The 17,022-nt window shown below is 47.1% G+C and overlaps 1 protein-coding gene across 2 annotated transcripts in view; it reads left to right on the top strand.

Moving 5' to 3' along the window:
- Positions 1-17,022, top strand: part of LOC8041104 (transcription factor Sp9) — a 180,621-nt gene that overhangs the window by 130,916 nt on the left and 32,683 nt on the right. For both annotated transcript variants that reach the window (XM_040504260.2, XM_040219632.3), the window contains one exon: positions 14,871-15,007. In XM_040504260.2, coding sequence (XP_040360194.1) covers positions 14,960-15,007 — 48 coding nt within the window. In that variant the 5' untranslated portion in view covers positions 14,871-14,959. The remainder of the gene's footprint in view (positions 1-14,870; positions 15,008-17,022) is intronic.

Below are 17,022 nucleotides of genomic sequence, written 5' to 3'. Positions count from 1 at the left end.
ATACGACACAAAAAATGGATATTTGTTTTGTTTTACACTTGGATGAGACACATATGTTAGCGTTACACAGTTCTGCAAGAGCTTTTCCAAAATACAGTTCCAGGGAAGAATTCTCTGGAGCTGAATAATTCCCTGGAACTGAAACGGAAGCCGCGAATAGTTCAGGACCGGAAGTACTTTAGTTGCTCTTTGCACACTGGCGGCACCATCTTTCAACTCACGCGAGAAAGATCGAATAAGAAGAGGTACTACTAACAACGGAATCGATGATTCAGTCATTGATAACGAAGTTGCGACTACTCTTCTTAAAGCTATAAGAATTATATGAGTTCATATAGTAACGCCGAGGTAGAAAAAACGGCGGGGGAGTCTTTCGCTCGTGCTGTCTCGAGCGCGAACTTCGTGTTCACCTTCGATGACACGATGGCAGCCAAATCACGGCGAAAGACAACGAGGACGTGCATGCTCTGCCATTCTTAACCTGCCAGTGACCTTATAACACCAAGCAAGAAGACAGTCAACGCTAATAGAAAGAAGTAAAAACGAAAAGAAGAAAGTGACACCCTTCAGAAAGTTTCGGTGTGACGGCCCAGGTTTCGCCAAGATACTGCCGCGCGCAGACTTGCAGAAGGTTCTCGTTTATTCTTGCTGCGAACATAACTTCTATCGTTTTTGTTGTTCTAGAAAGTGCGTGTTCATTCTCGCCCCAAGCGCGCTACGCTCGAACCTTCCCCGCGGAATCTTCGAGATAGTAGGGAGTTTTAGTAGATCGTTTTCAAAGGCCCGCTACCGCTACGGTCGCGCGCTTCAGAGCATGCATCAGAGTGGCAGCGCGAGCTCCCGCTACAAATAGCGTGACCCGAAAACACGATATACTAAAACTCTCTAGTGACTCACTCTAGATAAGAGGCCGCCCGCAACCTTGTCGAGTCAGTTTTCGCCCAGCGTTGGACTGTGCTGCTACGCCGACTTCGACGCCCGCGACGCTCCGTTATTATCTTTAGTACCCTTTTATTTTTGGCACAAGCTCGCCACATTAAACGTTTATTTCTTTCTGTTTATTTATTGTTTATTGGTCACCACCCGTGACAATACTTAATCCTAGATGACCTAAGTAAACACCGCCTACGAAAGTAATTTTTTTTTGTAGAGGTTTTTTAGGATTATGAAGCTTCATACATGTAAGTATTAAAAACACGCCCTAAATTTCTTTTTTTTTCTAGTTTTGATTTCAAGCGGGATGTTTGCACGAACCGTTCTATATGCAACAGTCACAAACTTGGAGAATTACGCTTTGATCTGAGGAGTCGTATAATTTGCTGAACTTCCTGATGCGTGGTATAGCATCTGATCACTATCGACGAAGTCGTCGCGATGGATCGCTGTAATCGATTAGCGTGTTTCACTGAAGTTCTTTTTTTATTATTTCATTTTTGAAGACGTTTTTTAGAAGTTTGAAGGTGCGGCAGCATCGCGTTGCCCGCGCAGAGGTTTTTGCGAGGCGCGGAGCGGTTCCGTGATGCCCGGCGGGACCTCCGTGACTCCGCGTGATGACGTGACGATCCGACCCTGTCGACAGAGGGCGTGGTTCGCAGATCCCGTCGCTTCTTCCTTTTACTCGCCTTCTTTTTGTATCGTATTTGGCGCCATAGGGAAGGCGAAATCAGAGCTTCTGCGACGTTATTTAGACAAGAAAGAAAAGTTGAATATAGAGTAAAACGACGAAGAAAAATTATATTACGGGATTCCAGCGGTTCTGTATACTGAATTTTCGACGAACTTGAAGGTCACGTGTCCTAGTGGAGGGACAGAAATATGCTAATTCGGCCTTGACATTTATTCGAGTGCCCCGAAGGAACGCGGTGAGATTCTTTCTGAAGAAAAATCGCGTGCGTCCGCTTTCCCGCAGGGCACTTGGGGTGCCAATCCCTGCGACATATACATAGGAAGGTGGACCGATCGCGAGACCAAACATATGTGTGTTGACCTATACTCGGTGGCAGGTTAAGGATTCAGTAGAATGCTTAACCACGAGGATGCTGCTTAGATCGCCTAAATATGGCGATAACTCACTCTGCTGGCTCTAAAAAGCCTCCTAGAAATAACTAAGTCACGACGATACGTGGACAATTTCTCTATTAAAAAAAAAAAAAGCAATCAAAGATCGCCCCACACCGAGATCGTTCCCGGTGATGGGAGGAGCATGTTCCGAAATCAGAACCAACAAGCGTAGGATCCTCGCGCGACCGGCCGGTGGAACCGCGGAGTGATATCTCGAATGCGCGCGGCTCGTTGCACATAAAGCCCGGACTACGATTCATCATTCAACCCAGCGAGCACGTGCTCGAGAGCTCACCACCGAACACATCACTCCCGTAAAAAAAACAAAAAACAAAGCATAGTGCGCTATTTTTGAGGCGATTATTGCAGCATGATGTTCCCTCTCCGAAAAAATTAACATTTTTTTTTCGACTATACTCTTTTTTTTATCATCTAGAAAAGCACACGCATTTCGTAATAACAAGCGTTGGCAATCCTCAACTAAATGTCGCGTTTTCGTTGGTCACATATCGTCCTGGCTGCCGGAACAATGCTCCGGCAGCCATGTAGAAGCGTCTTGGCAAACCCCGAACCTTCGAGCAACGGTGCTTGCCATGTCGAGAAGACCGCGTCCGCCTCCCTTTGTACATATCATCTCATCATCATCATGACTGGAGGTGACACCGCGGGCCTTTATATGGTATACGGGCTGTCGTCTTTCCGTGGTGCCACGGCTCTCCTGAGCCAATAAAGATTATTCTTATACTTGTTCTATATTCCTCCCATCGCCGGTGATGACCCGCGGTGCGTTCGATGTTTGATTGCTTTTCTAATAGGAAGATCGGCCGCGCATCGTTATGTGATTTATGGATATCTCGGATGCTTAGAGCCCGCACAGTGAGCTACCGCCATATTTAGGCGATCTCGGAAACCTTTTCGGGGCACTTTTTTAACCTCCAGCACTAACTTTATCGCGTGATGGGGACGAAGCATCACTAAATTCTTAGCCTGTCACCGCGCGCGCGGATGTCAGCGACTCCAACAAAATTGACGACACCTATAGCGGCTTAGAACAGAAAGCTGTGGCGGCAAGTTCGGTGGCCGGCTTTCTCGAGTGAACCGGATATACACAGCGCCTGGTGGTCTATAGACGAAACCGTGAAAGTATTAAAAAAAAAACAAAAAAAAACACGCGATCAACGTCGTCAGTAGCATTGAAATCTGCAACAAATGACACGGTGCACACAGTGACTATACAAACATGTACACTTTATTAAAAAAACACAAGAAAACTAAATATTGCTACTTGTTACTTACTCAAAAAGTAGATAATCGTGATATTCGTTACTACGCTTCAAGAGGAACGCGTTGCGTCTCACGAAGGTAACACCTTCTTTTCTCTTTACACTAAATCTGCCCTTCTCGTGAAGCAGCTAGCAGCCACTTCCAGTATTCGTAACGCGTTCATTCGTGAATAAATTTGACTTATACTCATAGCACTTTGTGCTGATTTTTTTATCGTCTATCTCGCGTTTTTTTCGTCTTGTACACTATACGGGCGCGAGGTGGTTGAGAACTGGGTCGGACGCTTGTGTTGTGCACGCTCCCCTCTAGATGTAACTACACACCACCACTCGTTACTTCATCAAAAAGGAACCAATATTCGTTATTCGCTTTTTTTTTAAAGTAACTAGGTCGTCCCTTGGTTTTAGAAAAATAGTAACTAAGTAAAGTAATGCTTTGGTTGCTTGCAACCAACGCGCTACTTGAACCTATAGTTACTTTGTTTCAGCTTAAGTCCAGACGCAGCGTCAAAATCGCGAGTCACTAAACCTTTTTTGTTTATGATTGGTTGAGCGATAATCAAACACGTACATAAGCACGACGAGTGTAATCATGGTATTTTTCCAAAAGCAGTAAGAAAAACCTCACGACAGCAAACACCACCACGACCACCACGACCACCATGGTGGTGCGCTTTTGACAATGTCCGATTGGTCCCATCAGCTTGCAGCGTCAACTAAGTCTGGACCTAATGTGAAACGGAGCGTAGTTAATTACGTACACGTCTGGACACGAGCACGTTGTGTCACATCACAGACTTCGTCGACACGTCTAAACATGTTCTAAGCCTCGTTATTCTCCAAGCTCGCTTCGTAGATCGCTGTAATTGCGGCTTCCATCTGATCTGTCACAAGTAAAGTTTGTTTCACACACTCGCATTTGCTTTACGACCGAGTTCTCTTGATCTTTATTGACGAGAGACGCTCTGGCACGCCGTCGCCATCTATGACGTGGCTCCGGAACTGCATTTCCCTTGAACGAAAGTTTCGTAGTATTTGCGAGACAAACTGTACGTACTCTCAATGAGGTATGATTGTTTCGAAAGTTGTTGGAGCTAATAAAGTAAAAAAAAAAAAAAGAAAATGATGCGCGAAGAGAAGTAGAAAATATACGGACATCACAGGGGTTCCACCTCCACACGATAGATGAAGCCAATCTGTTCTTTCGTCGTACGATATAACGAAAAGGTTTTAATGAAACCGGTCATAACTGGTCACGACTGTGTGAAGCCGCAGTTTGGAGGCATGGCCATTTCTTCTTTTTGGAGTAAAGGATGAATTGTTTTACTTTATTCTTCACTTTCTTTATCATCAAATTAACGTTTCGAAAGCCGTTTCCGAACCAAAACCCCGTCCGGCCGCACAAAGACGTGTACGCGAGCGAGCTCCGAGACCATTCTTACCGTGCAACCTCGGAGTTCTCAAAGCAAGACATGCGTAAGCGAAAAGAAATAATAATAAAAAAAAAATCTCCCTAGTATAACGGGGAGACACGTTTTGAGTCGCGCAGGACAATCAGCGGCAATTACGCATGACGCCGGTTGGTGGATAGCATGGCAGGCATGCGTGTGCTGCTGCTGCTGCTACTCCGTGACTGTTCTCGCGGACAGGTTGACGAGCGCTCATGGCTCATTACATCCGCTTGGCCGGCGTCTGGGCGCTTGGCGGACTGCGTCCGTCGGCCTTCGGGGCCCCGTTGAGGTCCACGCGCCGTCCTTGACTTGTCGCGCGGGTGACTGAGTCGCCGCATCGCGCCCGTCCGCCCGCGGCATTACAAAAGGGCTCGACGAGTGACTCATTTAATAATCGCTTTCGAAGATACTCGCATTCAAGGGGCGATGCAACGGTATATTGGGTATAGGAATTGTTTCTCGCTTTACGGAAGTTTACTCGCACTGGGGGGACCCAAGTTTACTCGCGCGCAATGCCCCACTGGCCAAGAAGCTTCCTTGTCACCGTGTGATAGACTCTTTTCAGAAGGGTGCGCCATCTAGTAACTGCTGCGCCAATTATCCCGAGTCCATGTATTGGATACGAGGGCTCGGCGAGGGCTCAGATCCAATCGCGCACTTTGTGCACCCCGGATGGATGGATGGTAATGGCCATACCCTTTGTAACGGGCGGCGGCCTGCGCCAGCTAGCCTAACATTTCGTCATCCTTTCTTTTTTACAATTTATATAAAATTTGTTCTAACACGACTCTCTCTCTCTCTCCCCCCCTCCTTTAAAGCGTTCCCACTGCTTATTTTTATTAGTATTTTTACCCCTCCCTAGATCTTTTCTACCAATCTTCCAATCTCCTCTTACTTACCGCAATTCTTTCCCTATTCATTCGTCCATTCATGTCTTCAAATCCCAGTGCCTCTTCCAAATCCATAGTCATCCCCCCTTCCCCCAAGGAGGGTAGGACGAAGCCCCGTGTGCCTTAAAATAACATGTTCTATAGTTTCCCTTACGCGTTTGCATATGACGCATAGAGTGTCTATTTTCTGGAATTCAGCCCTATATGTTTTCGTTCTTAGCAGCCCCGTTCTAGCTTCAAAGAGCAATGAGCTCCACACTGAATTATCATACAACCGTTCCTTTTTTATTTCTTGCCTTTGTGTCCCATACATTGTTAAAGATGATTTCCCGTGCAGGCTCTCGTGCAGTTTCCTCTCAGTTCGCTTTACTCCCTTTCCTACTGATATCCTCTGATCGGCCCCATCTCGTTGAATGTATTTAGATCTCAACTTGCGGGTTCGGTTTGTCTACTTAATGCTTAGACTTTTAATACATAGATACTTGCACACTTTCCCTGACCACCGCGTATCCCCAATTTCAGCTAGTCTTTGTTCAAAACTCGCTGATCGCCTCTCTACTCTCGAAAGATGCTCAACCCATATCCCCCTATACTCCCTCATTTGGTGTATTCCCATGTGCCCCCAATGCCAACCTACTCACACTCCTTTGCTGTATCTCTAAACCTGCCTGAATTTCTGACCTCATACACAATACCGCATTCCCAAATGACAGTCCTGGCACCATGACTCCCTTCCATACACCCCTAACGACTTCATATCTACTGTATTATAGTTCCAGAGTGCCCTGTGTTTCATATTAGCTGAATCTCGTTTCCCCTTTTTTATTAAAAATATCTTAATTTCCTTTTAGATACTTTCTTCCCTCACCTAACCATACCCCAGGTATTTGTACTTTTCTATGTGTTCTATCACCTTGTCCTGTATATCCAGGGGTTCCCCCTTCTCGTTGTTGAAACCGATTATACCCGACTTGTCCCTACTGAAGTTTAGGCATAAACGGCTCCCTTCCCCTGCTGCAAGTTCTAACCAGTTCTTGTATTGTCTCACGACTTTCTGATACGAGTACAATGTCGTCTGCATACATTCTCCCTGACAATGCTTGATTTACATTAAGTCCTTCCTCCATGTAAGTCAGATCAAAACCTAGGCTGCACTGCTCTAATCTTTTTTCCGTCTCACTCAGGCATATCACAAAGAGCAGGGGAGACAATGGGCAAACCTGGCCTAGTCCTCTTTTTATTACTGCTGGTCTTGTAGTTTCGGCTTCCCCCCAGGTTGTCACCCTATTCTTCCTATAAACCCGTTATAGAAACTCAACTTTGGTTCTCCCCCCCCCCCCCCCCCCCCCGCCCATATCCCTTCACTTGGTCCCAGAGTTTTTTTTGATTCACACTATCATATGCCCCTCTGATGTCCAAAAATGCTAACCATAATGGCTTTTGACTTTGCATTGCTATCTCTATGTACCCACAAAATGGCGATCACCAATGTTGCTCGATGAACTTTTAAAAAGGGTCTGTGTAAAGGATAAAGGCCCGTAGGGACACTAGCGTTCGCTTGCGTTGCGTTATATGTTACGGTGACCTTACGTCTAGTTACATTTAGAGTCGCCGCCCATACATCGGCATGCTCTGTATGAAGCGTGGCAAGCCATGTTCAAAACGTAGCTTCGCACGCGACATTCGAGGTGTGGATGTTCCGGTGACTTATATAAGTAGGCCGAATACTTTACAGTGTTCATTTATGTAAAAAAATAAGAAAAAAAGAAAAAGATACGCGGATGTTTGCGGTGTTTTTTTCGAAATACCGGCGCATATCGGTTAATTGTCTCGCGGAGACGCTTAAAGCGGCTTTATTGACGAAACGCACGCAAAGAACTGCAAACCGACAAAAACAGCCATGTAAGCGCAGCATTCCAACTTGATATGATTTGGGCAACGAATTATATAGGCAATCGACCCCTTTTAAAAGCTCATCAAGCAACATTGTCGATCCCTATTATTTGGGTTTGTCCTTTTAGACTTAGGCTAGGCGGCGCAAGCTACCGCCCGTCACAAAGGGTACATGTGTGGTGTACAAAGCGTGTGATTGGATACGATTCCTCGTCGAGCGCCGACACAGCACTCGTTTTTTGTTTTCGATACGAGCTAAGCCGAGTTCACGCCGAATGCTGACGTAACGTTCGTATCCAATACATGATAAGAGTACGCCCCTAACAATGGCGGACTCCTATAATTGGTGCAGCAGTTACTAGATGGCGTGCAATTCTGAAAGGATGGTATTGAAGAGCTTAACTCAAAGTCCATATTGAACTGCCATCGACAGGGTCACGGAAGACAACTTAATGAGACATATAAGCCGCTGCGGCTTTCATATCGAAAGAGCAGGTATAACGTCACTGCCAGCCAACGACGCGGGCAAGCAAATGTCGTGGTTCGACCTTCTTAAGCCGAGGGCCACGATAGTAATGAAAGACACGAGCACCAGCAAACTCGAGCCTTCTTCTAAAGACACGAAGAAAAAACGAGCGAGAGAAAAATACCTCCGTTCGAAACGAGGCAGCACTCAAAAAGTGTTCGATCGAGCAAGCGAGTGCCCAGGTTAGGCAGGCAATCAACGAGGCCTCTTCGAGTTGTCTCGATTGACTCAGCTCGAACAAGCCCGACCAAAAGCGAAATACAAGCGAGAAAGAACAAGAAAAACCTGATAATCAAAGATGGCGGGGCATGCGATGCTTACGTTCGTTCTTAGGGCCGCGTCCTCTTCCCCGAGACTTTCTCGGCGTAACCTTCTTTCCGCTCTGAGAGAGCTTGAAGAAGCAGAGCCGTGCTCCGGAAAAGAGCTCTTGAAAGCGCTTGTCAGAACACAACAGAACTGGGTCCATCTCTTGTCTGTCTGTGTTCCCCCTGCTGCTGTTCCCCGCTTGTTTGGTTTTTGTTGGTTCGCGGACGTGTTTTGCGCTTGTTTCGCGGGCGCTGTTGCTGTTAGCGCTGGTTGTTGTCGGAACTATTTGCTTTCGCGAAGCACTGCAGAAGGAAGGCGGCAGCGCCGTGGCGGAGTGGTTTTTGAGAAGACCCCGGATGTTGAAGGTAACGAAAGAGGGCGCTCGCGTCGCAGGACGTGTCTGTCTGCTTTGGGTACCTGGAGAGTTTTCACGCGTGTGCCGCTTTCCTTTGATCCTGGAGTGCAAAGGGGGGGGGGGGGGGGGGGAGGGGGGGGGGGGGGGGGACTTGGAAGGGTCTCTTTTGTGAGCCGAAGTAAACATTTAGACGTGCGAGGTGCTAAGTACGGGCGTGACGTCATCCGATTGTAGAAGGTCACGTTGAGGATGATACGATAACTGCGTTGCGAGTATACAAAAACGAATGTAAAATAATCCATTAGATTCCGTTGTACTACCAACAGAAGGCGCTTCGTTTGTTTGGCGTGCTTACAAAATTACAAAAAAAAAACGCTCTATTTGTGACAGAATTTAGATTGTTATTATGGTGCAAGTATTGTCATTCATATGACTTCTCAGTGATCGGAGACGCTGAGCTCCAAACGGATGTCACACGGACTCACAGAAACACGAAAATATATCATTAGCCCCAATTCTAAAAAATCTATAGATACGATTTGCATATCTGTTTCCAGTAATTTAACATATGCTTTTGAAAAAAAAGAAAAGAAAAAGCGGAATGTACTAATGCAACAAGTCCGTGCGTTTGTATAGTAAAAACAAATGCAGCGACGATAAAACTTTTGGGTGAAAATCGTACATGATGACGACCACTTTTTTGTATTGGTAATTAATCATTACGTAAAACTCATAACAACCTCCTCCAAAAATGTGAGCAAATTCAGTGAGCGAGTCGCGGCGACAATCAGTAAAGCTGATGTTAAGAATGTTTGAGGCAGCCCCGTTTTCTTACCTTGCGTTGCGTTACGGTAGTTCGCGCCTGCCGAGCGTCAGCGGGACATCCGTGCTTCCCATGAAACGTGGTGAAGAATTGACAGGAGCAGCTTTGCACGCAACATGCGAAGCACGCATGTCTTGGTGACTCATATACGTAACGTAAGAAAACACAGGCGAACGCCCCTGCGTGAATGTGGCTTTTCTATGTTCGATGTTGCGTCTCAATTTGATTAGTGCAGCACACCACAACTCTTCAGATATACTGTTCCTTACTGGATCTTCTTTCTCCCAACGAGACAGAGAAGCCTAGTATTAAAGCAGTTGTGAAGCAAGCCGAATTTCGCGTGTTTAGAACACACGTTGAACATCATAGGACGATCGACAAGATGTTGAACGAACTAAAAGAGATAATAAAAATATATATGGCAGCGTTTTGATTTACTAGCGGACCATCAACAGGCCGGAAAAGATACAAGGCGACAGTAAAAGTACAAAATTTTGGCCGATGTTCTTCTTTCATCCAAGAAGTGTAGGGGAAACACGGGCATGGCCCAATAAGTTGTCCGTCGGTGGTGCCATCTGGCGTAGTGCGCCGTCGCGACGGAAAAGCGGTTCAATTTGTCCTTTCCCGAAAGGCAGAACTCAACGTCGTGGACAGACATTGAAGAGAGAGAGAGAGTGAGAAAGAAGGTGTGTGTCAAAAACGGGAGAGAAGGGGGTACGGGGAGGGGGCGAAGCGGCAGATAGGCGGTTCGTGGAGCTCCCATCCATCACCGCGAAGCAGCCAGGCTGAAAGGCGGCGGCGTCCGTCTCTCATTGCGGATACCCGGAGAAGCGGAACTACGTGGAGTCTTCGCTGCTGCATAACGCTGGAAGGAACAGCAGCGAGGAACTAGAACGACCTTTGAAGGGGGGTGGGTGTTCTGCCGAACGCGAGAAATGAGCGGCAGTCGCGGGTTCTCGGTTCGCTCTCTGCTGCCACGAGGCGGTTTCTCGCGAAAGGAGCACGGCACTGACACGCTTTTCTCCTTTGGCCCCCGCTCTCGGCCGCGCGTCTATTTCCGGATGTCTGCGAGAGTAAACGCTACAGAGAAAAGGCTCGGATGGGGAGGGGGTTCGGAGAAGGGGCCTCTTGTTGCGGTTGATGAGGTCGTTCTCGCGGAATTATCGAAGGGTCCGTAAATTGCTCTCTACGCTTACGAGTATGTGTGCTTGTGTGTTTGACCCGCACGCGCCGTCTGTCGGGCTTGGATCTAGGTTTTCTACTCTTTCTTGTTTCCACATTTAGTTTCTTTTTTCTTCTTCTGTATATCTCTACTTTGGGTATACGCTGTTTGGTACTCTGACTCATCTCTTTTATGGTTTCTGTTCCTCATTCTTGTCTTGTCAAAACATACTATTCCACAAATACGTGCCCCCCCCCCCTTTTTTTCTTTCTTCTTCTAGTTTTCTGGATGCAAGGACACGTGAAAGAGTATCTATGTATCCATGAATGGAAGGTGTTGTTGGCGTACCATTTTGAAATTTACGCACGCAGGAATGGCGAAACCACACCAAAACTGTATATGAACTCGCTTTGTTTTGTGTTTGTTCTACTCTCTTTGAGTTTTGAACACACAATCATTGGGGGGAAAAATGGATCGTACAGCTTTTCCGCCCTTTAAGCGCATATTGGCTTATTGTAATGGAAAAAAGCTGAACGATCTATTTTTTTCCCCCTATGGTTCTGTGTTGAGAACTGAAATAGAGTCGAACAAACACAAAACATCAGTTCATAGTCAGTTTTGGTGTAAGCACAGGCTTACAACTTTCCTATTTATTTAATTTCGGAGTCGCTCAGGCGGAATCTGTCGGCGCCATTTTGGTCAGCATGGCTTCTCGAGCGCCAGTTCGTCTTAACTCAGAATACATACAGATATATAAAAAGCACAGACAGGCAAAATAGATATATATATATTTAGAGATTATTTCGATAAGCCTGAGGAACACACAAGGAGTCGTGCGTGCATTTATGAGTGCGTTATGATTTGATATGCTTGGTTACGAAAAGGGTTGGGTGGCTTGATGCAAAGCCTGGCAGATCGCCATGAGAAGCGGCCGCCGAAACGGAAAAGGTGGAGCGGCAAACAACGGGTGAGAGGAGAGCCACGTGGCTGGTACCCCGCTGCGGCGAGACGCCGAAACACACTTCTCCCGAGCGAACAAATGTGTTTCCGGTTCTCGCCGCTGCAAATGCTGTGCGCTGACGTCCAGGTCCCCCAGAAATGGCTCTTTGATGCTCTGTGCTACCAGATCTCCTCGCGCTCCAAATTAGCGACCGGGCACTCTATGGCTCCGTCGTCGAACTGCCGGGCTTTGTGAGCAAAGAGGAGGCTATAGTTCAACGCACGGCACACTCATGGGTTCCCTGAGTTTACCAGAGTGATCAAGACAGGTTAAAATTTATTCGGCATCGCAGCGCGCGCCGCCTGTCGCCTGTAACTGCAAACTCCCTTGAGTCATACGTCGTCCAGCTGCTTATGCTCGCGTTCGCCTCTGCCTCGTGGCGAACGGGAACATTTTCGGTACTGCAGCTCTTACTGACTGTTAGGCAGCATGGATAAAAAGGGGAGAAAAAAAAAAATAGGTCGTTTAAAACAAATGTAATTTTACGTTGAAAAAAAAAATCCCTGAAATAAACATTAGAAGTCGGTCGAAAAAAACAAAAACACAACAGAAACTCAGGAGTGTTCCAAGGGACGTTGTGGTAGCCTACTATCTGCATTATTACGTCACTTGCAAATATCCGTAAAAGAAATCGGGACTGGAAAAAACAATCGGCGCTGCACAATATGTCTTCGCGCTTAGAAAGCGGAGCATGGGACATTATGAAGCAAACACCTCGACGCGAACTAATCTAACTAACAGAACCTGCATCCAGGAAGCCTTGCCTCTCAACGCCGGCGCACACACGCTTTGACTTTCCAACCAGCGGCCTCGTCGAAATCTGCCCCCGATCTTCACCCACAGGCCGAATTCGGTGTGTCAGCAGCATCGCCTCGGCGAGAGGGAGGGGGAGCGGCAAAAAAGTGGCCGCCACTGGGAGCAACCTAATCACGTGACTTTATCTCCGCCAATCAAAGTAAGAGCCGCTGACCGCGCGTCAGGCTGTCCGCGACCCATACCCGCGCCGCGCGACTCGACGCGAGATAACATTGAGAAGTCGCCATTTTCTCTTTTGATCTCACCTCCCACCCTCCCTACCCCCGTTCCCCCTACTTCTCCCCTCGGCCTCCCTCTCACCCTCTTTCATCTCGCGTTCTTCCTCGCAGAGCGCTTCCCTTTGATCGGAGCTACGAACTCGAGATGGTAATCAGTGCGCCCTTTTTTTTTATGTGGTCTGAATGCCTAATATTGTTCGCGTGTGAGTTCCCGAATGTTGGCTTCGTTGTATGTGCAATCTGAGTGCACGCAGTGTGTGCGTGTGTGTTTTGTTGAAGTAGGCGGCTATGTGTGCGTATACGTGTGCGTTTCGGTCGCAGTGTGTGTGCGTGCTCGTTTATATGTTTTCACGAACGCGCGCTTTTGTGTGAAAGGAAGCAGTCAGGTGGTATCTGTCGTGGCGGTGAAATGGGTAGGCAACCGCGTGCCAGTCGGCCACTTCTCTATTTTTCACTAGCGATGGATAAGGCACAATTCAAAAGGTAGTTCTCCCCACTGGAGATTCTCCAACTTGATAAGAAAATCCCAGCTTGAATGCGTGAAAATAAAGTCGATTAGACAGTTTAGCTTCGAGGGTGCCTTACATTCTTTTATGCAGCGCTCGGCTGCTGCTGTTCTTTCTTACCGCGGGGTTCTGCGGCGCCGCCACCGCTCGCATGACTCCTCTGATATATATATATATAGTAAAAATTTCTTTGTTGATTCGTGTTTTTTATTGATTTTTTTGTTTATTAAAATTGAACGCATAGCCACAGAAAGACAAAAAAAAATTCTTGCTTTTTTTCTTAACTTTAGTTCTCTCTTTTATTTGTTGTTGGCTCTTGTTGGCTGCGACTTGTTGGTCTCCAATTTTGATGTTCTTATTAAAGGGATACTGAACATAATATTCGGGTTGCGATTATCTCATAGTAGCGACTACAAGGCCGGGGTCACACTTCTTATACGTCATACAAAAGAAAGCCTGCATACAGATTCCAACGCGAGTCACTGCGAGACTGGTGCTTCGAATGCAGCATGGCATTGAGTTCTAGGAGGAAACTTGGCACACGGCATTCGAACCACGGATATTGAGATGAGTCGTGTTTGAGATTGTCTTTTGTATGACGTAGGAGCATTATGACCCGGGCCTAACACATGTACATGTCATATATGGCGGTATATTTCAAGGAATGATGCAGTACAGATAGATTTAAAGGCGAAAATTGCGAAAAACAGAATTTCGAGCTTCGTCACGAGTCAGTCCTCGAAGGCTCACGCGCGGGACACGAAAGAGAAGGCCTAAGGCGAGGGGAAAAGCGAACTTGTCAACGTCATATCTTGAAGGCCGGCTGCCGATTCCGCTTGATCGCGATATTGTTTTCAAGAAGTAAAACGTTTTGTTTGAGATACCGTTGTAGAAATGACGTTTCTGGCCTCGTAAGGTTCGGGAAAACATTTCTACGGATTTTATTATGTTGAATATTGGTTTAGCATGCCTTTAATTGCTCGGCAATAATGATTAATTCTTCATTTATAGATTCTCATATAGAAAGAACACGCTTCAAAGACATAATTTGTCAACTGTCAAAGTTGATATATAAAAAAAGAAGGCTCAGGCCGTTTTGTGTTGAGTCCCAATTTTCAAAGTTACGAAAACACACGAAGGCAGATAGATTTCTGTTTCGTTCCCCGTGTTACTGAAAGTGCGTGTGCGTTTGCTCGAGGGACGGCTTCTCACAGCACGACATCATTTTGCTGCATGCTATTCGCTGGTACACAGTGCTGAATATGTCAATGTTTTAGTCTTCTAAAGCAGGGGGCTTCCAAACACCGGCATAAAATGAATGATAATATCTAACCGGCATCAGTCTATTCGGAAATTATTCTTTAATTACCATCTCTACCTTCTCGTATATGTCACGAGTCCTCCAATGCCTCTAGTAGAACCAGACATCCAAGACCACACCAAACAACGACGATTAGCTTTGTTACCTTAGGTCACTCGCGAATTACTTCGTGATAATAAAGACGTAACTTGACTCGATGCCATTTCGTTCGGTCCCACTCGCAATCACTGACATCGTTTTGGGTCTTCTCTCTTGGCAGGACATTGGCCATCACGAGAGCCAGGGAAACACGCCGGCATCGAGTGCTCCGACCAGATCTAGCGGCGTCACCTGCAGTCGCCCGACGGCATGGAGGCCGAACTGAAGCCGCCTCTGGTGGATTTCGAGTTCAAGCAGGTCGGTCACCCATTCCCTTACCCTCGCATCGGCCTTGCGCAACACATAAAATGGCCGTAGCGCTGAATCTTGTGCGTCTCCAACAAGGGGCCCACTCGGGTTCAATCAGCGCCCTGCGTTGGCCTCCTTTTGCTAACGACTTAAATTCAGCACCAAGGCCTGCAGCTATCATAATTTAGAAGAGAACATATCAGTCCCTGGACTGCAGGTAAAGGCTATACGTGTGCTACTTGTGAGCACCACAAGTAAGATTATAGATGGGAACAGATGATTCTGCTATTCTTTCATTAGAACACAAACCAAACTTTGTGATTATAACACGTTTGTCATCAAGAAATCGTGTGTTGTGGATATGTTTAGGCTGTGCGAAGTTTGTTAGCCCCCAAAAGGCGCCTCGTACCTCCCCTGTGAATGGGAAATTTGGCCAGTTCAGTACCACTGGAACACCAGGGTCTTCAGCGCATGCACCAAGCAGTAGTGATACACGACGCGCGCTCCGGATGCCAATTCAATTCAAAACGGGCAGGGGTGGGAATTGGAAGTTCTCCTGTTTAACTGGAACGAAGGGACCTGACTTTAGTGACATCGGTTGGCCGCAACTCCGGCTGTATAGTCCTGGTTCTTTCCGGGAAAGGCCGGAGGTCGCAACTTATAAAGTGTCCCACGTGATCTCTTTATGCCTTAGCCTGGACTGGATCGAGGATTACAACAAACAACACGCTAGACCCGGAAGGTTTCACTGGCTCGACTTGCTTGCTAATTATATTATATATGGTCTACGTTGTTGCGGGCAAGAACTGGGCGTTAAAACTTACTATCAGACAACCTTTCTTTTCTTAAGATGGCTTTCGTGGAAGCTTGCATACTGCCCTCAGATACCCGGAGTGCTTTCACTGACATTGCTAGCTTGTAACGTACACTGCGATTCGTGTTTTTGGTGATGAGACTCGACGAACTTCCGTTCTGGCTCATGTTGTCGCGAAAGAAGACTTGACGATTAGACCTTACTGTCACACAATCCTCAATGCCTAAGGCTGGACTGGTCGGCAAGTTACAAATTGCACTCAGAAACCCAAAGTACTTTTTTCTTTGCTAACTCCTAACCTCCACTGTGGCCCATGTTGTCGTGAATAAAGACCCGCCTTTAGAACTTGTTGTTGTTACACAACCTATCTTAGCTTAGACTGGACAGTTAGAAAGGTTGCAAACTGCGCTCAGAGACCCAAAAGGGGCTTCACTGATTTTGCTGTCTCGTCGCTACCGCCGTGGACCATGTCGCGCCGAGAAACAGTGCAACGGATGGGAGCTCGAACCGTCGCTCCTCCGAACGGTTCCATCGTAACAAGCGTGAAGATAAAAGCCAGCGTGAAACCGACAGCCGTCCCGCGGAAAGGGCCGGCCCGTTTTGAAGGGAAGTGACATGCCGGAGGAGCTGCCGCCCGCTACGCTTTTGAGAGCGCGGTGGCCCGACACCTCCTCAAGGTCTCGAGCTCTTTTGAGTCTTTCCCAAACGAACGGCTTTTGATGCCAGACGGGGCGCTTCACCTGGTTTGCTTCCTTTCTATTTCATTCCAGTGCGCGAAGTTTCGACCTTTATGCGACACACCGCATTGTCGTTTGCGCAAAAGCTGGCCGACACGCGTTTCTTGTTGTTCTTGCCGGATTATCGAGAGAAAAAAAAGTTGTTAAAAGCCTCAAGCCGGGATCACACTGCTTAGATGCAAAAGACAGTCTGTATACAGATTGGAACGCGCGTCTCCGCGAGATCCGTGCTTCGAATGCCGCATGGCATTCGAAGAGTTTATTGAAGGAGAAACTTGGCACGCGGCATTCAAACCACAGATATTGCGATGACTCGCGTTTGCAGACTGAATGGATGAATAGATGGTAATGGCTATACCCTTTGTAACGGGCGGCAGCTTGCGCCACCTAGCCTATAACCGTCTTTGCTTGACGTATTGGCAGTGTGACCGCGGTTTGCGATGACGTCAGGGGTTGCGATGACGTCAGAACGC

Source organism: Ixodes scapularis, unplaced genomic scaffold (assembly GCF_016920785.2).
Source record: "Ixodes scapularis isolate PalLabHiFi unplaced genomic scaffold, ASM1692078v2 PGA_scaffold11__112_contigs__length_91849675, whole genome shotgun sequence".
In the NCBI taxonomy this organism is placed as follows: Eukaryota; Metazoa; Arthropoda; class Arachnida; order Ixodida; family Ixodidae; genus Ixodes; species Ixodes scapularis.
Note: the sequence above shows the minus strand (reverse complement) of the source record. Positions and strands in the feature narration are given on the sequence as shown.